Below are 21,111 nucleotides of genomic sequence, written 5' to 3'. Positions count from 1 at the left end.
ACAACTATTTTCGCTTTTTACAACTTACGAAAGCACTTTCTTGAAGCCAACAACCGAGGTTAATTATTAAATGGAAAATGTAAAGCAAATAAAATAAATCAAAGCACTAAGTCAAATATTATTTATGAGTAACATGTGACATTTTTTATTGCATTCTGGTTTTATGACATTTTTATTGCCAGCGTCAGCATATTGTCAACATTGCTTGACAGCCCAACTGATACTTGCCGCGTGACAACAAAAGGCAAAGCGTTAACGGAGAAGTTAGGTTCAAACTGACAAAGCATTTCAAAAATGTAAACTATTTGCATTAGAATCACGAGTAGGCAATTTTTTTTTTTTTCTTCGAGTGAAAATGAATGACACCTGCATTAAAATAGCCGTTCGTCRGCTATATTGTCACTTTGAGCGACTATTAAAGTATCGCCAGCTCAACTCAGGCGCAAGTCAGCAAATTTATATTTGTTTGTCGACCTTTTGAAGTTAATTATGTGGAGCTCAAGATCTACTCGCTTTTACGCTTATTTCTTTCTACATTATTCTTGTTTGTATTTATTTTTATAAAATCTTGTTTTATGAATTCGGTTTGTTTTTTCTCCTCATATTTTACTRCTGCTTGACTGCAGGTCATCGTTAATTTCACCACTATTTTGACTTAATCACCTGAGACAGTTACAAGTTGCCGTGTAGGTCTTTTGGCTTTCTTCTGGCAGTTAATTCGTGTAAGYCTTTTCTCTATCCAAATAATTATTATTTATCTGTCGCTTTTTATGTTGTTCGCTTTTATAATCATTATCTTTTTTATATTTTTTTTTTACATGCATTTAAATAATCCAATATCCAAGACTTCTATGATAGCATAATTATGGTTATCTTCATCTTAGAGATTCCTTTCAACGAATAGCGTCGCTGCTTTCTTTTTGTAGCAACTTTAGTTTTCTTCATTCTTCATTTTGCTATCTCAGCGCTGTTATGCATCTCAGTTAGGTATTTATTTTCATATTTTCTATTGTTGTTTTATAACTCCATGCTTCCACATCCGTCTTCATTTTTGTATCTTCATTCATTCTTATTCAAATCAGCCAACCAAATAAGTAACTATATTCTATTTTTTGTTGACATTTTACAAAATATGTTAGCAACTGTGAGGCGCATAGTTAGCCAAAAAATACCAAAATTTGCATTACAGTTGTCAAATTTGTTATAAGACCTTCCAAGTCGCACAATTAACGCGTTTGGAATTTCCAAGCTTTTGTGGTGGCTGCCAAGAAATTAAAGAAAATCCAAAAACCAAAATTTCTATACAAATTTAAGTCGAAGAGATAAATATATGCACATAGATTAAGCAAGAAGCGAGTACGTTATTTCCATAAGAATTAGATTTTGACCGCGTAAAATTGCCAAAATTCTAAGCAATTAATTATAAATGGTCMCATCAGTCAACATTCTTAAGAACGTTTTTCGTTTTTTAGATTAATATACCATTTTAACTATTTCGAAAATTGTTAATGGGTATTGCTCTAATGAAAATATTCATACAGACCTCGATATTCCAATGAAAAAGTACGAAGTAAATTATAGCATACAGAAATACGAACTTAAGCTCCGGGACCATCCAMATCTATTAGCTAATGAAACTGTCTAAGAATTGCTGAATTGGAATGACCTCAGCGAGTGCTAAATAGAGAAACTTCATCATAACAACTTTATCTGCTCCTAACACTCACTTRAAGCGTTAACGATGGTCGGCAATAAATTGGAAAGCCGTTAAAAGGGTCACATGCCATAAGTGCAGCTATATTTTTCCATAAAATAAGTTTAGCGACCGTTAATTGATGGCAGCAATTAACGTAGTGTCAAAGAGACTACTCGCCACAAGTATTTTTACACACACACGCACATAGTCTCTGGTTATAAATCTTAGCTAAGGATATGTGTGTGTGTGTGTGTGTGTGTGTGCGTGCATTCGGCAGAGATCCGCTTACCGCCATAAGTATGCAGAAAGATGCCATTTCGCACTTCAATTGCATTTCCAACATTTTATTTCCCAATAATTCTCCATTCGCGACGCTGCTGCTTGTTTACAACTGCCTGTTGCACTCAATAAAACTTCAAAGCCTTTCCAAATGCCTACAATAACAGTAATAATAATAATAAAACACTTGCACGCTTCGGTTAAGCCGTAGGCAATGATGAATTGCTCGCAGAAAAAATGAAAAAGCACACACAAACAAAAAGAARATTCAACAATTATTCCGCACCGACAACAACAATCGCTGGCAATAAATGTGTGTGTGGCCACTCTTATTAGCTAATGCATTTGTGCTGTCCCCCATTGTTGTTGTTGTTGAAGTTGTGAAAAAATGCCGTCCCACAGTGGCGGATAGACGTGTGTGTGTGCCACGCAATTATTATGACGCCTCGGCCAGCCCGCCACGCTCTCCACCAGTGCGATGCGGGTCAAACTTATTAAGCAAGCGAGCTGGCTATTGTGCGGCATTCGGAGCGTTCAGAGCGTAACTTGAGTAGCCACCCCACTACGCACAATAAAAAGAAATTACAACAAAATCCAACGCCACCAATGAAAGAGCTCAGCCACTGATCCGTCGGCTGTCAATTGCAGCTTTGAATTTTGCAAAGTCACAAAATTATATACATACAAAGTTATATACATAAAAAGTCTGCTGCTTCAATGTGTGTATGTGTCAGAGAGGTTGCCGTCAGTGAAACTTGCAGATTGCCGCTTTCGCACAGCTATCTCTTACAAGATATTGCGCGCAGTTGACATAAGCATACAAGTGTTTTTATTAGGAAACTTAGACGTCTCCCTGTAGTGTGAACCTGAAGAGAATTTCGAACAGAAACGTGTAATGTTTTACTCATTGCACGAGATTATACATATATTAGGAAACTGAATAAAAATAAGATAACTAAAAATACTCTACGAAGTTTTCATGAGGATAAAGTTTTATTTAAGACTCACATCGTAAGAATATTGCACTTTTCAAAAAGCGAGAGCATTTCCCTAGAGGGTTTACGCCGCTCGTAACATCTTCATTTGGTCTCTCCACACAGTTTGTTGACTTCGAAATGCTAAAGTTGTCCCCTGTTGTTACGTGTTTGGCGGTTTGGTGTTGTTGTTGTCACTGCTCGCTTGTTAAAAATGAATTTATGTTATTTCATCTTAATTAATTATTAATTGCTTGTTTCATAGCGGTATCTATGTACCGCGTACTCATTTCAAAGCTATTGTTTTCACTCCGCAAACATACATACAACCATACATGCAAACTACRCACAAGCACATACATATGCATGTTTGTGTGAGTACGCTTCTTTCACAAAGATTTCATGCAACAAAGTGGCTGTTCACTTGACTTCCCACTTTTATTCTCTTTAATTGTTTACTATGCTCTCCCTACTACTCCCCCGCCTTTAAGAATAGTTGATCGCCGTTTAAGTTGTGTTATTGGAATTGGAAGCTGTGAAATTCGCCGACATTTCTTAGCAATTGATGAAAGAGGTTAATTAACGCAATGGCTAGAATTTCAAAYTTCTGCCGAAACGGAATTGATAAACAGAGGAAAGTGATTACAAATGAMAACCAGCTAAATATAATTTGCTTTAAAATGGCCAACAAAAACTACGCTGCAAACATAATATTTTTTTCCCAATATTTAAATATTATAATATGTGCGAACAATTTTAAGTGGCAATCTTTATATATGGTAGTCGAAAAAGTATTTTCGTATTTCCAATCACTGTTTAACTTATTTTTCTTTTTTTTAGTTTTTAAATAAGTAAACAAACATGTACCACATTTTTTCGCTAAACACCTTATTCCATCAGTGTAAATCGAAATTTCGAAATTTCCAGGACAGAAGCAAGAGATCATTGTTGTGCTACACGAACTGACACGTCTCCGTAAACTTCACAAATTTCATCCCTTTTTTTTACAAAAATTTCAAAATATAGCGAATTTTTTCATTATTATACCCTGAACAGGGTATATTAAGTTTGTCCAGAAGGAAGCGTCGGAGACCCTATAAAGTATATATATAAATGACCAGTATGTTGAGCTGAGTCGATATAGCCATGTCCGTCTGTCTAACAGACCATCTGAATATATACGAAATAGTAGTTTTTAAGATATAGGTTTGAAATTTTGGAAACCTAGTTTTCTCTTTAAGAAGTGGCTCATTTGTCGGAAATACCGATATCGGACCACTATAACATGTAACTGTAATGTATCTTCACGAAATTTGGTATAGATTATTTTCTAAAGCAACAATGTAATGTCCGAAGAAATTGTTCGGATYGGTCAACTATAACATGTAACTGCCATACAAACTGGACGATCAAAATCAAGTTCTTGTACAGAAACTTTCACATTTGACAATGTATCTTCACGAATTTGACATGGATTACTCCGAAGAAATTGTTCAGATCGGYCAACTATAGCATATAGCTTCAATATAAACTGAACACATAGTTACTAAAAGAAATGCACCTATGAAGGGTATATTAGCTTCGGTGCAGCCGAAGTTATCGTTTTTTCTTGTTTTCACTAAGTTTTGAACAACTGTAACTTTATTCAACTTCTCTGAATTTAATTTAATTTTTTGGTTAAATTAAGCTTAAAATCCTACCTTTCCAACACTACATATATGGTATGACACAATGGAGATATACGACTGCAACATCTATTAACAAAGTACGAGAACACTTTTTCGACTACACAATAGCTGGTATCAATGCACGTCTAAGGCTCACCATCATATTAAATCATAATTTTCTAGAAATTTTCCAAATTTCAATTCAACCAGGGAAAAGAAATGCGAGGAAACGATTCCCCAACAAAATGGTCAAGTCATTAAAGTGTTGAAGTGGTAAAATACTTGAAACAACTATCGGTTATAAAAGCTTTAAAATGCCGAATATGTCAAACTAATTGCTGCCCACGAAAGTTGAGCTGCGCGCCACTGATCGGTACTAAAGCAACATTTTATTAGAAATTTGACACGCACTTATTTTCCCAGTGACTAATGCTAACATATTTTTGCCGTTGTTTTTGTAAATGTAAAATTTAGTAAAAATATGTAAAATTTAGAGCTGTTTACGAGCGTCGGCCACGTGGGTTGCTAGCGAGACTCGCTGTCTTTAAAAAATTTGTAGGCGCATCGGTAAAGCTGGCAGCAAACTGAAGGAAAAGAATAAAAATCACATTTTTATTAATTATTGTGTTAGATTTGATTGAATGCGATTTGCACCGCATTTTGGAGCTGCTCACGTTTTAATAATATTTTAAATTTTCTTATCATTTCCAGATAACTTGCCGCGAGCACAAGCAATGCTGAGTTAATAAAACCACAACAACAAGACAATAAMTCCAACTGCAGCTGAGCAAATAACGGAACGTGCATAACGCAAAGCGACAACAACAAAAACACCATAAGCGTGGGCAAATCAGTGGAAATAATCGAAAATCTGACACCTCCGGAACTGCGGAGAAAAATAAGCAGAAATAAATTAAAATCAAAACAAAATTATTCATAAGAAACCACGCGCCAAAGAGGAAGGGAAATTGTAACCAAAACAACAAACAAGTGAGTCTTTTATCAACTTTGCATGAATGCGAAGAAGCGATAAAACACATAGTTGATTGATTCTGAACGAAAAATATCCATATCAATTTGTGAAATTCATCTGAGCTTTGTGGTACGCGCGTGATTTTTACGATGTTGCACCTACTCGCGCTGGAAAACGAACAACGCATTTGAAGCCAAAAATATAAAATCAGAAAAGGCGGAAATCTAGAGAGAATTTGTTTAGAAAATCTATTATTGCCTTGTTTTCCACACACACACACTCGCACTCGCACAGCGCTGAAAACTATTTTCAGCTGAACTTGAAATGCCTACAGAATGTGAGCGCACGATCGACAACACGAGCCAGAACGTGCAACTGAGGCAGTCACAGCCACAGACAGAAGAGCAGCAGCAACAGCAGCAGCAGCAGCAGCAGCAGCAACTACAAGAGTACGCACAATTGCAAGCAGATCACTTGCAAGCAGAAGCAGAAGCAGAGGAAGAAGAAGCGGCAGCACAGCTTGAGTTTTATGACGACATGGAGGGCAAAGAGCTAAATGGCGGCAAGATGTCCAMCTCCCAGACATCAACGACGTCYGCAGCAAACGGCCACAGCGGCAGCAATCAGGCGAATGGTGTTGGCAAGAAAACGGTAAATTGCATATACATAAGTACATACATACAACCCTACATTTAAAAGTTTTAAATTTGTATACTCTTGCAACATGTCGGTACAGAGTATACGAGTAGTTTTGTTCAGCTAACGGTTGCACATATCACCTAAACCTAATCGATTTAAAAAAAGTAGGAATTCGAAGATTGGCGCAATCGGACTACTGCTACGCCCACAAAACGCCATTAATCCAAAACCTATAAAGTCCCATAACTAAGCACTGACAAATTTGAAACATAACGGGATAAAACTTTGCACGAATATTACCCTTCGAATATACGCCTTCTTATGACAAAAAATTGTCTAAATCCACCAAAACTGTTCAAGCCCTTAGGCACTGAACTTCTGTACCCCCGTACCTTTAGATGACTTTTGTTCGAAAATCTCGGTCAATGTGTGAGATAAATGATTTAAATTCAGTGATAATCGTTTTCTGACAAYGGTATGTCTTAATGTCTAAAAAGCGTCGAAACAGCCCAATACTTCCATTATCTTCGAACTTCCGGGTGACTTTATAACGCATATATGGTCCAATCAAAACAAGAAACCTCTCAAGCTCAAACTTGTTTAAATACGCGATTTTTCTGTTTAAATTTATATTTTTACTTCACTTACTTTTTGCATTTTTCGTTAGTAAATCTGAATTTATTTTAGGTGAATAAGGTTCTTCTCTTACTTTCCCTCATTTTAATGAGTGTTTTTCAAATAAAATAAACACAGAAACATAAAAATCACTGTCATTCAAATACACTGTTATTGACATTTAGTCAGTGCTTAAATATGTTAATGTGACGAAAAATCCAGTTTATTTTAGGCCAATTAATTAAGAACTGTTAGCAAAAATATTTTCCCACATTTAGGCACGTCCGGCTACTTCTTCTAATCGATCAGTAGACTTCACTGAACGATTTAAAAGTGATGCTATAGCATTTTGCTTTTTACCAAAACCTTGTCAATATACATATTTTGTGCTCCATACACAAGTCATTAACAGTTATGACAGATTATTCTGCGGCTTTCTTCGAGTCTAATGATTTCAAGAGATAATTAACAGTTATTTAGCAAATTAGCGCTAATATTAAACTTTTGACGAAGTGATATGAAAAAGTACTGATCTTGCGGTCGCTAACAGTATCGTTGTCACTTTATTCCTTGCTTTTATGAACATCCGCCCAATGTCGCCAGTTGCATTTCTTTCCTTCTGTTTGAGGAGCTCAAATTTCACTTGTGTGGTTGCGATTGCTATTGTTAATTAGAAATCTTTAACCAATCATCAAATCTATCAACCGCAGCAAAGAACCACAAATGTGACCAACTTAAGTCGCTGARCACTTTTAGCAGTTGGCTGATGCCTTAGATAATACAAAATCAATATTGTGCAAAATCATCAGAATGGCTTTAGTCAGTGGATGTAAATATATAAGCATGCTAGTAAAGATGCCACTCGTCCGCTCGCTATCGTCTGCTCTTCTGGAGCATCAATATCCGCTGGCAAAGCTGCGTCGAGAAGACAATATTGCGACGAAGCAGCCCATGCTGAGCAGGAAAGAAATACTTCAAAAGTCAATAAACCACATTAAAACGGCACATTGAGACGCCCTCACAGCACAGACTGGCAGCAGAAATTCACCAAGCCCAATAGGAAAATACGCTGYGTGTTAAAACATGTTTTTATTTTATAATAAGTTCAAAAATCTTTGCTGACGTCGAGTCTATCCACACACACATGTTGGACCGATATTTTTATCACATTTTTCAAAGGTTAAACACACTCTTGGCTGGCTACACATTAAACTCTTTGGCAATATAAAATTTCATCCTTTACTGGATCACGGTTTTATAATTTCTGTTTTTGTTATCAACAAATTGTATGATGGGCTTTCCYCAGAATCCAAATCGAATCTAACGCCGAATGAAATCTATTGCTACCCACCTCTGCTTTCTTGAATCACTACCCAACAAATCGCTTGACATCTAAGAYCTTTTTACGTTAACCAACATTTGTCTTGCTACAGTGGATGTTTGGAAATTATTGCAAGTTTCAATCTTCACATTACTTAACCGAGATCCCTATGGAATCATTCAARTTCACTTTGGAAAAAGCATAGCATTTGGTTTATTCTTTGGTTTTCCTGTTGAGCAGGTTCAAGAGCCTAGTCGAGTATAGAAATATGCACTCTGCCATTGTAACCGTTATTACCATTATTGTACTAYGCAATTCTCTTTGCTACGCTTTTTGTTCAGTCCATTAACCATATATTGCACACCTAACATCTACGTCGAAATGCATGACAAATCGGAGGATGGCAATTTGAAAAGGGGTGGCATTATAGAAAATGTATGGACTTAAAAAGTGGGGCGAACATTTCTTTTATTGGATATTAACACTCAAGAGCTCATCGAAGGGTTAAAGCTTACCCACACATACATACTTATGACACGTCATCTGAAGCAGATAAAACACCAACTAASCCGTCAGCTAAATGTGAAACACCCTCCTGTCAATGAGGCGTTAAAAACCCCACTACCACATATTATAACAGTAAATTGCCGACAATACTGAATACACGGGTCAAAGTGCACTTAAAGGTAACAAGAGGCCAAGCGGTTGCACTGAAGTGGAAGGTGAGTGAAGTGATGTCGGAAACAAATAAAATTTCCACACATTTCCAAGCGTATTAAAAAATAATAAACAAAAAACAACAAAATAAATATGGAAAGACAATAAAGCAATAAGCAGACACGAGTCAGACCCTACAACACGTTCTGCCAATAAAAAATGCAAATTACCCTGGAGAAAATGCCGCAGCACCTACGCGATAAGCCTGCCACACACACATATTCCCATTTTCATGAGCAGCTATACCACGCCACTACTGGCCAGTTCGCGCTGAGGCGCACCTCCAACGAGGCTAGACTACAGAATTAACACTGCGATGCCAATGCAAAATATTCCAGGCTAATTACACATACACGCCAGTTGCCCATTAATATTTTAATTTTATTTTAGTTTTATTTATTCACATGTTTTTTTTTTTTTTTTTTTTGCAAAACTATGTATATCCACAAAATATAATTGTATCTTTTTCCATATTCCACAGTCAATAATATCGCCGGATCCCACTTCATATGTGACCAAAGCGCGCGTCACACGTCCCACACCGCCGCCWCCGTCCTACAACCCGATGCAATTTGTACAAATCAAACCATGCAATCTCTACCAAACCGCACAGGAGCAGCTCAAGAAGGCTGAAGAAGTGAAAAAGATCAAGGAGATTAAAAAAGAAGAGCCCGAGGATTGGCAGAATGTAAGTAGGCACTTTCGTATCCTACATTTGGATAATACTAGTACARAATTAGTTACATAAATAAAAAGAATATCGCTCAGTTCGAAGAAAAGTCCGCTAAGGTTAGGTTGCGGTGGAGTATCAATTGTAAAGCTGGCTGACTATTATCAGAAATAGAAATATGATTAAAATGAATATACAAACTATTAGCTGGCATGGGCAGCTGGAAATAGAGTTACTTGAAGGAATTGCCGATTTGCGAATTTCGCCTTTCGTCATAATTGTGCCTCATTTGCYACACCAATATTCAGAATTTTCCATATGGCTGAATTCATTCATACATTCGTTCAGAAATCGACACGTGCCTGAATGATGAAGGCGCTGAGATACTATTTTAGGTGTCTTTTAGAAGATCCTCTATCTCTATCCTCAGCAATTATTTGAAGGTTAGTAGCTATATTCGACAGAAAACCCCGTTTCTTAACACAAATATAGAACGCTCTCAACTACTTATTTCCTTTAAACCACCAAACGCCTGCTATAAAATCAATCTGTGCTTCCATTATACATGTAGGTATTRCAAACTGATAAACAACTTCTTCAGTGGATAATGTTTGTGCAGAATTCCAATTCGTTTTTTCCTTATAATGTCGAAAACTTTTTAATTTAAGAATTGTGGTGCTATATACTGTACATTAAATTTCACCTGAAGGGTTTTTCGGGGGGTCATTAAAACCAGTTGTATGGTATATCAAATAAACCACATAATCGTTCGGAAACCACTGGCAAGCGAACTGATCGACTCCTGCTGCTTTCTTACTTTTCGTCAATCAACATAGTCAACTCTATRATTTCCTGTTGAAAAAATCAAAATTCAAAATTTTCACGAATACTGTTTATAACCAAATTTGTTGTTTTGAACGCAATAAAATTTCGCATGCGATYCTCTGGTGTCAGTTTGTGCGCCAAAACCAAAAATACATGTGCGATTGGGTGATTGTGTGTATTTGTACTAAGAATGAATCTATAAATAAGGAAATAAAATGGCAACAGCAACTAATTTTTAATGCTCWCGAATTACGGTGCTTACGATCAAACTAAATTTGGGTGTGTATAATTTGAAATTTGCCAACGATAATCGCGTTCGTCTATGGACGCGTTTTGAAATGTTTTTGTTTTTGGATGTGTTCGTATTGTGWAATTACGCGCAGCTCTGCATTTCCACTATTTTTTTGCCTTTATTTTCTGTAACTGTTTAAGGCAAAGCTAGATAAATAATGCTAATAAAAATTGAAAGGCAGCCGACACAGGCAGCATAAGCAGCGAAATCATAAGCGCGAATCGTGACAAATTTTCGAAAACAGCAGACAAATACGCACAGAACGACGATAAAAGACGSTAATTTGTGCGAGTTTTGAGCGTGCGAGCATTTGTCAACGTCTTTTCGGTCTCTGTCATTGGCATATTTGCGCTGAACGCGTCTACGCCAAACAATTTGAATGCAATCGGCATTTGGGGGCATTTGAACAGCTGTTATCGCCATCGAAACTCGGTCTATTCTCCACTCGCGCAGCAACAATTATTCAAGACTGGCGCTTGCGCTTGCGCCGTTTGCTGTGAGTGTTGCACGTTGCAGCATGAAAAATTCCGCTCAGGTATCAAAAGCTCGTCAACGCTCGTAATTTGTTACTCRGTCCAGTTGAAATGCTCCGGACTTTCGTAGACGTACTTAGAGTTTACGGATGCGTGTGTGTGTGTTGGCATTTGTGTTTGTTACATTTTTCACTGGGGCGTGGTTAACATACTGGCACAGACATTTCTATGCTGCCAATATCAATTGCAATTGCCGTTGYTTTTGTTTGCTCATATTTATTGCAGTTATGCAACTTTGCCACACAGTACTTGCGCCGAACGTGGTGAATGCAAATTTTTACCAAATCACACACACATATACACATGCGAATGTGCACTACAATTGCGTAAAGTACAGAGCTGTATATTTTGTAATTACTTTCTTTTTTTGGCTGACTTCGGCAGTTGTCACCTCTGGTGATTATTTAATCCAGTTTTTCCGTTTTTTGCTTTTTTACTTAAATGTCTATGTTAACTTGCACAACATTTACAAGACAATTTCGTAAACCACACACACAGCCACAAAATTAATGGCAAAAGTGTTTTTGTAGTTTTACAGTAGCGACAATAATGACAATCTCATTAGCCGTACATATTACGTAARTACATTCATACGTATTTATGTATGCACAGCCATTTATGGTAAGACTTACGCAATTGCCGTCATTGGTCAGGCCCAGCGCCACTCGGTGTTGTCATCATTTATTTTCACAGTGCAATAAAGCAAATGCTTAGTTTCGAGCTTCATTTATTTTCACAGCGATTAACAAGCGTCTACAAATGAATTATCAAGATCTGAATCTCGACGGAGTAAGCGCTGGTCTTATAGATCCTTTGACCTAAACCACACTTTTAAACGATTTGTTCATACTTAGAGACGGCGTATCGACTAACCACTAGCGTAATCAAAAAGATAGGGGAATAGATGCTTTAGAGAAGCTCCAACATTAACTGGAACCAAMATTTCGCCGAAATCAAACATTTGTCTTAATAGCGATTTTTCCTCGATAAGCAAACCTCCGATTGCTTTTATGTTAATAAAAACCTTCGATTATCCCTTTGAAAGCGCCTTATAACTAAAATCCTSTACTCTTCCTAGATGAAGCCCCTAACCGTAAAGTAACACAAAGCAAAGTGATTCCTTTTATTACGTTTAGTGTATATGTAAGTACGTAACATTATGGCCAGATGCATAACACTCTATAATAGACGGCTGGGTATTGAGCAAACTAATTTTTTTCAAGAGATTGAGTGCTGTAAAAAAGGAGCCCTTCCGGTTTTTCGAAGTTAGCCTCATATTTTAAAGACTTAACGTATGTATGTCGCTTAAAAGTACTACCCCGAATGTGAAAACTTAATTATAATATATTGTATTGCATTAATTTTCATATTTTTATCACAATTGTTATTTTCTTCTACTCGGACAAACTACTTTCCCTTCGTCCGACATCAATTGGCCTATTCAAATATTTAAAGTACAAGTCATATGCTCAGTTTCTTTTCGTTTAACGAGGGCATATTGTTCACGAAACCCATCAAATCTGTTATAATTGATTATTGAATATATGAGTAAACACAAATTGAAAGTCATTCTCGCCTTCCAAAACTCTCTCATCGCTTAATTATTATAATTTTCACGATTTTTTCACCGGCCKTCTTCTCGTTACACTTTTCTGCCTGTAATCACACGTTTCGCAGCTACTGTTTAGAGAGAAGTTATGCGTGTGAAAATCAATTAATACGCGCCCTGCATTGTTTGTTCGATTGGTCAATTGGCCCAGTGAGGTTTTGATATGCTGAGCCGGCTAACTCGACTAGATTGGCTTACCCAATAAGCTTAGACGGAGTAAATGCATGCGTATTTGTATGTATGAGTGTATGTTTGTTCAAAATGGCTAAATGTCTGACTTGAGTAAATTGTTTMATTTGCCCAGCTCATGGGAAAGGAAGTTGTTATCGGCCAAATCAATGTGAGCACACTTAAGTAGTGTCGTTGCATAAGTTTGCTACAGTTTTTTTGACTAATATTTCATTGCGTACGTGTTGTTGTAYCAAAGTACTTGTGATTTTTTATGTATATTTCTTTATTCAGCGTTTGTYATTACGAGCTTGTAGTTGTTTGTCTTTAGTGAAAGTTCCTAGSTTTTCGGTTGAAATTTGCATTGCTGCAGAGCGCATTGTTGATAGCTATCCTATCGACCGCAAGTGATAGAAAAGTACATTCCAGGGACTCACCAGATTGACATTGTCTAAATTTTGTATTCGAACACATTTGTCATTAAAGATTTTTTGTGAGGCCTCAGTAAGTTCTTATCCTAGAAGAACAACCAATGCATACATGAGTATTATAGGTGTCCTTCTTTTGAAACGAGCTTCAGAAGGATAAAGCAACAGAAAAGCGGTTATTTTTCTAGAGATAAACCCTATTCAAATTCAATTAAAGTGTGAATTTCTTTTACCAAAAATTATAAAAAATTGTTTTGCTTTTGAACTTTCAGAATTTGGACAATTGGAAATCGTCGCGTAGAAAACGTGTCGAACACATCATCGATCGAGTTGTGGAAGTGAAAAAACTCGAATTGGAAGAACACGACCGGACGCGAAGAAAATCGAAGACCTTCTCCGAAATGATCGAAGAAAGGTGAGAAATATTGAAGCAGGGAAGAATACAATTATAGTTGACTTTGAAGATAGATATTCCATACAGAACCTTCAGAACTATTGTTATTTGCTTATATTACATTCAACAACAAATGTCATATTATTACAGAGGTGAACGTGGTGGACGCGGTCGCGCAAAATTGGCCTCGTTAGCCGTTTACAATGAAGACGAATCGAACGACCTGAGCGACCTTGGCATTGGCACCAGCAGTGCCAGCGGCAAGAGCAGCCAATCGGAGGATTACGACAACAACAGTGTACTGGTAAGTTTTTTGAAGAATTAACGTTTCATGAAAATGAAATTATGTTAGCAGCACTTTCCGCTAATTTACAGACGACGRGTACTCAATCGAATTTAACATGAGTGAATGAGATGCAAATCTAGAGCGTTTCCAACCATCAGTGAAAGTATTTGGTTTACAAGAATAGTTCGACGTGTTTTTTGTTTGTTTTTTTCTATGCATACTAGAAGTACTTTTTTGCCAAGCAGGCATTTTGAATTTGAAAGTTTCTGCTTTCGTGAATTTTTCTCTTCTAAATTTATCATGGAGAATTCTCTTTGCTTTAACAATGAACCTGGAATTGGGTCAGYGTTGAAAAAGCATTAATTATCATTATTTCACACATATTTTGTAGCACACACACACACACAGATAAACATAAAGCGGAAGTTATGCTCAAAGTTAATTTAGCCACAGCTTTGTTTGTCCAACAGCCAGAGACTCATTAGCAAATCGTTAATTTTTCGCTTTTCTTGTTATAGCAGTCGCTAACTGCTCGTCTAACTTTGCAATCACAACTGCCTAATTTTAGCAGATATTTTGCAAAAATATATCCCCGCAGCCGCTGACTGGGGRAGCTTCCATTGCACTTTTATGGCGTTCACTTTGAGCACATTTAGAAGCTAGATGTTCAATGTCTCTTTGATACCGTGAGTAAATTGTAATTTGATGACGCCAAATAATTTTTCGTCGTTTTTGACAGATCGTTTACACGGGCACCAACGAACCGCACAGTTGATAAACAATAGCTGATATCAAAAGTCAAGCACAACGAAATATTCTTAAGCAATATCACCCCTGTCAAACAAATAAAGACCAATAAAGGCATAAGGCATTGCGACAGCAGATAGATCAATTGAAATCAAAACGAAAGCGTAAAATCAATTAAATTGCTGAAATGTATCAGAACATTTTGTTTTCCAATTCTTTGGTATAACCAGTCCTTTTCGGTGGGATTTCATTACCAAATTTTGTGTACTCTTGTTTTGTTCGAAATTCGTTTCGTGTGAGCGTGTGTGAGAGTCCCCGTGGGCACAAATACACTTGTAATGTACATTTGTTCTGAACATTTGTGCTGTCTGATCTTTTGTTCTTCGTAACAGTTGAGAGCGTGTCGATCAGCTTAGCGATCGTTCTACATGACTTGTAACACTAATACAACAACTACAGCAAACACATGAATTTAGAAATTTCGTAAAGAATTTCGTGAGAAGCTTGAAAGAAACACAGAAAAGAATTTAACGATCACACGCATGTCTTCTTGCTTGTTTTTAAAAACTTATATTTTTCTATTCAAATTGTATCCGGCTTCACGGCAGATTGCTGGATCGTACAAGGAACCACGTGAAGTATATTCCGTGAAAGGCTTTAGATGCCATCAAGAGTATCTCCCTCTGCATATAGTGGATATTGTAGATAGTAAGGATTTTTAACAAAAAAGCTTGAGCATTGCTTTCTCAGGCGACATGATACACTTATGTTTTGTTTTAAGTCAACTAAATCTTTACTTATATTATATTTTCATCCGCAGAGTGATAACGCCGAACTCGACAAAGCCATATTTGAGAACAACCAAAAACCCAGTGGCATTCCCGCGCGTGAATACATCTCTTCACCAGGCTACGATACCTCCTCCAGCACCGCGCCCGGCAGCTCCCCCGATCCATGCGAATACACTTATGAGGGCGCCATTCAAGACTATAAACAACGCGTCTCGCGCGCCAGCGGCGGCAGTGCTTTAGCCAATTTTAAGCTGAATAATGCCAACACAAATCCGGCATTAGTTTCCAAAAACAACTCCTCGAAAGAAAATACCTCGGACTGTAGCAACGCAGTACCGAGCGATGCTTATCCCACACGTCGCGGCAGTAAAATCGAGGATCGCCTAATCGGCTTCGAAGTTACTTCGCCCAGTGATAGTCAGGAGGGTTTGGAGAAGAAAGTTGATGTACCAAAAATCGATATTTCGAAGCGTAAAGAGATTTTCGAAAATCAAAATGCCAATTCAGAACCAAAGTCGCTGGTGGGCAATGGTGGCGGTGGCAACGTAGCTGTGCCACGCGTTACACTGCGCGATCGCTTCAAGTTGGACGAGAGTGTGTCTAATAATAATGGCGAAGTACACGACTCCACATTGAAGCGTGAAGTTAAACGCCTATCAGGCGACATCACCAGCATACGATCGCGTATGCAAAGCTTAGAGCAACAACAAAATTTAGTCAATTCAACGAATGGCAGCAGCGCYGGTAAGGCACCCAGCGCAAAATTAGTCGATATACCAGTGCCACCATTGAAGGAYCGTCTGTCTAGTTTACAGAATGCCGTAACCAAAGAAGAGGTGAAAAAGGCGCCGGTAGCACTTGTCGACGCCCGCCAGCTGGAGATAATGAAGAGTGAAGAGGAAGAGCGACGCTTGAAACTTATTGAGAATGAGAAGAAAGCCGTGCTGGAGGTAAGCATTAAGGAGAAGGAGGAAGTAGGTGCACCCGTATCCCAACCTACGATGCCACAACAAGTAGTGGTTAAAGTCGATGCGCCCGAGGAGGAGGYCGATCGTGACGACAGCGGTATTCATACCGCCGATGGCGAAATCGAAGCCACGGAAATCTCCGAGCAGGAAGAACAACTGAATGCGGCTATTGCAGCGCTGGCCCTCGAGGAGCAACAGCTAACCGAAGCAGCTAATGCAGTGAACCAAATAGAAGCGGAGTTTGCCGAACTGTCCACCAGCGCAGTGAAAGCCATCGCCAGCAGCCTGAACACAGTGTCCATCACAAAAACAACTAACGAACAGCCATGCGAAATGGAATTTAGTGTAAGTTCTACTAACAAATCATTGCTTGACCCCTCTATATCCAGTAGTGTTAAAAGTAGTTTTGAAAATACTATTGATAATGGTAATCGTAGTTTTGGTGAAAAGTTAGCTAGTATAGAAAAAGAACAGCAGAAAATAAACAACCTAATTGATTCTGAAGCTGAACAGGAGGTGTCGGGAAATACTTTAACAGTTGCTGCGCCTTCTACTTTGCAAAGAAAGCCTTCGAACGAGATGGTGCACGCGCGTAATCTGCTGCGTATGTTCAAAGAAACATTTAAGAGCGACATTGAATTAGACGAGGCACAGGAGAATGAAGTGAAGCCAATCTCAGAGTGTAATGGTGCCATACCTAAAGTTCGACCACCCACAGACATTGAAGCCCCACTTTCACCAAAACCAATGCATATTTCAAAGCCAATCGATCGTGTACAAACGCCCACCGCATTCGTTGCAGGCGATGATGCTCCAATTAGCACACAAATATTTCAGTCTTCAACCATGTCCCCTTCGATTGTGTCACCACATTCTCCTTTACCCTTCACCCACGGCACTTCGCCGATCACTATACCGCAAACACCACCGTCGCCGTCAGCAGCACGCGCACCAACACCCCCAACACGTTCCTCACCGAGCKTGCTTATGTCTARCGGTTTCTCCATGATACCGCGTGCTGTCAATCCAATTGGCAAACCACCCATGTCACCCAAGTCGGTCCGTTACAATGTCAAGAGTCCCGTTAACAGTCCACCTCCCGTACGCAAATCACCCGACGACAGTCCGTTCAGCATCAACGGTCGTGTGGAGATATTCAATTCGAAGAATATGAGCACCAACCCAACCTGGAAACCGCCAACGCCAACAATGCCGGCAAAAAAGTCATATGTGCCACATTTGGGTGCAACAACGGCAACGACAACGCCAACATCACCACTACTCGGTCGATCGCCCTCGCCCATGAATGTTACGCATTATAACGGTATTGAGTTTCCTAASCAACAACAACGGCAACAGTCACATCCAACAGTGACCGCATTGCCCGGGACCGGCGAAGCAATGCCAGTTTCTAATCAAATAATGCATACAACATCTGCGTCAAATGAGATGAAATCAATGCCAAGCGCGCATACAGTCAATGAACCTTCACATGAAGTCCGACARCCAGATGTGACAACTGTGCCATATAAACCACAACAACAGCAACAAAATCACACTGAAGTTGTTATGTGTGCACCGCCAGTAACCATCTTGAATCCGGATGAGCTGCCGAAACCCAACACCGTTAAAGCGCTTTCCAGTTGCTTCTCACAAGACGTTRCATCTAATCAGCAAGTCGGTAACACGACACCACCAGTCCCCGGACCGAAGCCTTTGCCACGCAGTCGCATACCGCAAACGCCACCACAGTCGCCTACGCCAGCAAAAAGAAATTTCTTCAACTCACCCGRARGCRTRGTGGTGAAAGAAACTACAACAAAAACAAATAGTAAATTAGAGAAAGAACCGCAAGTCAAAACGGCGATAATAGCCGAGTTAACAACAACATCGCCCAGTGTAGATGAATTAAAGAAACTTTCTGTTATCTCCGAAACATCAACCATCTCAAGTGACTCCACCGTTTACACAGGCCCTTTCGAAACCACAGCCCAGATACACACACCCCCAGTTGAGACTGAGAAAAGCAAAGAGTTGAATCGCTCCATTCTCAAACCCCTACCGCTTGTGCGCACCACACCAGGCTCCGCAAATAAGTCAGCAGTAGCAGCTGTGCGTTCTACTGGTGATCCTTTGAAGCCAAATGACTCACTAACACCCGTTGTAACAATGCCTTCTGAAATTCCTCCACTAGTACCATGCAAACCAAATGTGTCTACACTCTTTAAGCTGRCCACACCACCGGCATCGCCACATTCACCGCTCTCGCCCACTGATGTGGCACTTTGCAGTAACTTCCTAGACTCTTTTGAGCCCACAAACTCATTCTTGCCCACAAGGCAAAAGACGGTGGATGAGTCGCCATGTGACAAGCTTGATGTGAATGATTTACCCCCTAGCAAGCGTCCTCCTTGCACATTCTACTCTGACATCACTCCGAAGAAGGTACGCGAATGTGATGACTCTGGTAAACCAGCTCAGATTGTACTCAATTCAAAATCTCCGCAGACTCAGCGGCAACATACGGTAGAGGAAAAAATCTGTAAAAAGATTGACATAAATGATCTACCATCTTTCGACCAGGTCCCAKTAACAGGCTACGATGAAGTTACCGCTGAACAAGTACGTCGTTGTGACGGTCTCTTAGCAAAACCGACAATACAACGTAGCTCGCCCGGTACACCAACATCTTCCAACAGTATAGCAACCACGCCGGACACACCCGATACAGTAAAGAACATAGCAGTAATTCCAAATATGTTTGCGGCCACTGCAAATAGCTCGAAATCAAATAATTCGCATCCCAGCTCTAAACCGAACTCCCCAATAATGGCGGCGAGGGCCGCACACTCTCGTGCGTTGATTGAAACCTGYGAGCGTATCATCGCCGAAGAACGTCTGCACAGTAGTCACCTAAAGTCGGCGTTACCAGTCGGAGCTAGTTACAAAAACAATGGCACACCCATTTTACAGCGAAAGTCCAAAATACCTAAACCAATACCATGCTGCATCAGTGGCTCCGACTCYATGAATCAGGCCGATCAGTCAGGCAAACCCGTTCTGAAACAGAGCAGTGGACCACCTACACCTGAATCCGTAGATGAAAATATGATAGTTGGACGTCTACACGTGGTTGAGACACAAATTAAAGTGACCACCACCACTCCGCCGGCATCACCCACCGTTACAACTAAAACAAGCGCAAAAGCTGTATCGAATACAAACACAAAGAAAACAAAAAATATATTCGACTTCTTGCGGAAGAATTTCGGACTTGGCGACGACAACACGCCAACGGTAGCCCCAACTGCAGCAAGCGCGACGGTCGATGTGGAACCAGAGGCCGATAAAGACGTAGTGAAGGTGGACGAGATAATCACTGTGGAAAACTCAAAATTCTATATACCTTCAGATGACATACCGCCACCACCGTTACCGAAAACGCCAGCGCCTGTCAATATCGAAATAACAAAGACTTTCACCACGGACGAAATTGTTGAGGAGGGCAACAGCGATCAGGCTTTGGTACAGGAAATCAACGATATGTTAGATGATGAGTTGAATAAGTTAACTGCGGAGAATGGTGCAAGCGTAAGCGAGATTACGAGTATCGACACTGTCAAGTAGGGCTATTATTTGTTTTTGGTGACACCAAAGTGGTAATTCTGCATCTGAAATATTTAATACGAATTCGCAAAATTTAAATAATTTTTTTTTTACTCCTATAGTGAGCTTAATTTTCTCTTAAACAGCGGCTTAAACTTTTTAATGCCTTTAAAGGGTCTGCACCTAAAATTACAACCCCCATTAAGCTGAAATGTTTCTAAGCTAAAATTACACTCTTTGTATATCATTTGAAGAAGCTCTTACCAAAAGCTCTGAGAATCTTTCAACTTCAACTTATGTTATTTCAAAGTCTCTCAGTTTTCTACAACTACTCACATGAACACTTGCTKGAGTAAAAACAAAACACAAACCAATTTCTCGTTCAGTCGTTCAACCCCACTAACACGCAGACGTGCGACCACAAGCTCGTTCGTTTATTTGATCGAATCTCCTCACTACTTTTCTTTTGTAAAATATTTTCTGTAAATGTTTCGTCAAGAACTTTTTATTCGTCTTATAATAGTAAAGATTTTTTTGCAAAACTCGAATATCTTGTGCAATTTCGCGCAGTTTTAGAAGCCAAAACTTTTAGAAACCATAGGTTAAACTTGAAAAAATATCAAAACGAAATCTTGAAATACTCTTTTTTCTAAAATACGTCTGCAATAAGTACTCTTTTTTATTTCATATTTTGTATAAATGTTTAGCTATCATATGTCGAAGCGCTTAAATTTTTGTCGCATAATCACTATGATAGAATATCAAAAGAAATGTATAATATGTAACAGTAAACAAATATGCAACAAAATAAACCGTTTTCAATGTAATTATTTTTCTAAAAACTGAAAAAAGTTTTTTCTTTATTTCATTTTCCACACATTTTCGCATTTTACCCATTTGCTACAGTCATATT

At 38.9% G+C, this 21,111-nt stretch overlaps 1 protein-coding gene across 5 annotated transcripts in view; it reads left to right on the top strand.

The window, feature by feature from the left end:
• LOC108974376 (serine-rich adhesin for platelets) overlaps positions 1-21,111 on the top strand; it is a 90,189-nt gene that overhangs the window by 57,184 nt on the left and 11,894 nt on the right. For all 5 annotated transcript variants that reach the window (XM_018942147.1, XM_018942150.1, XM_018942149.1 and 2 more), the window contains 5 exons: positions 5,328-6,240; positions 9,363-9,569; positions 13,679-13,821; positions 13,951-14,104; positions 15,654-16,937. In XM_018942147.1, coding sequence (XP_018797692.1) covers positions 5,914-6,240; positions 9,363-9,569; positions 13,679-13,821; positions 13,951-14,104; positions 15,654-16,937 — 2,115 coding nt within the window. In that variant the 5' untranslated portion in view covers positions 5,328-5,913. The remainder of the gene's footprint in view (positions 1-5,327; positions 6,241-9,362; positions 9,570-13,678; positions 13,822-13,950; positions 14,105-15,653; positions 16,938-21,111) is intronic.

This window comes from Bactrocera latifrons, unplaced genomic scaffold (assembly GCF_001853355.1).
Source record: "Bactrocera latifrons isolate USDA-ARS-PBARC rearing strain unplaced genomic scaffold, ASM185335v1 scaffold_55, whole genome shotgun sequence".
NCBI lineage: Eukaryota > Metazoa > Arthropoda > Insecta > Diptera > Tephritidae > Bactrocera > Bactrocera latifrons.
The sequence above is the reverse complement of the archived record's forward strand: the minus strand, read 5'-3'. Positions and strand labels throughout refer to the sequence as shown.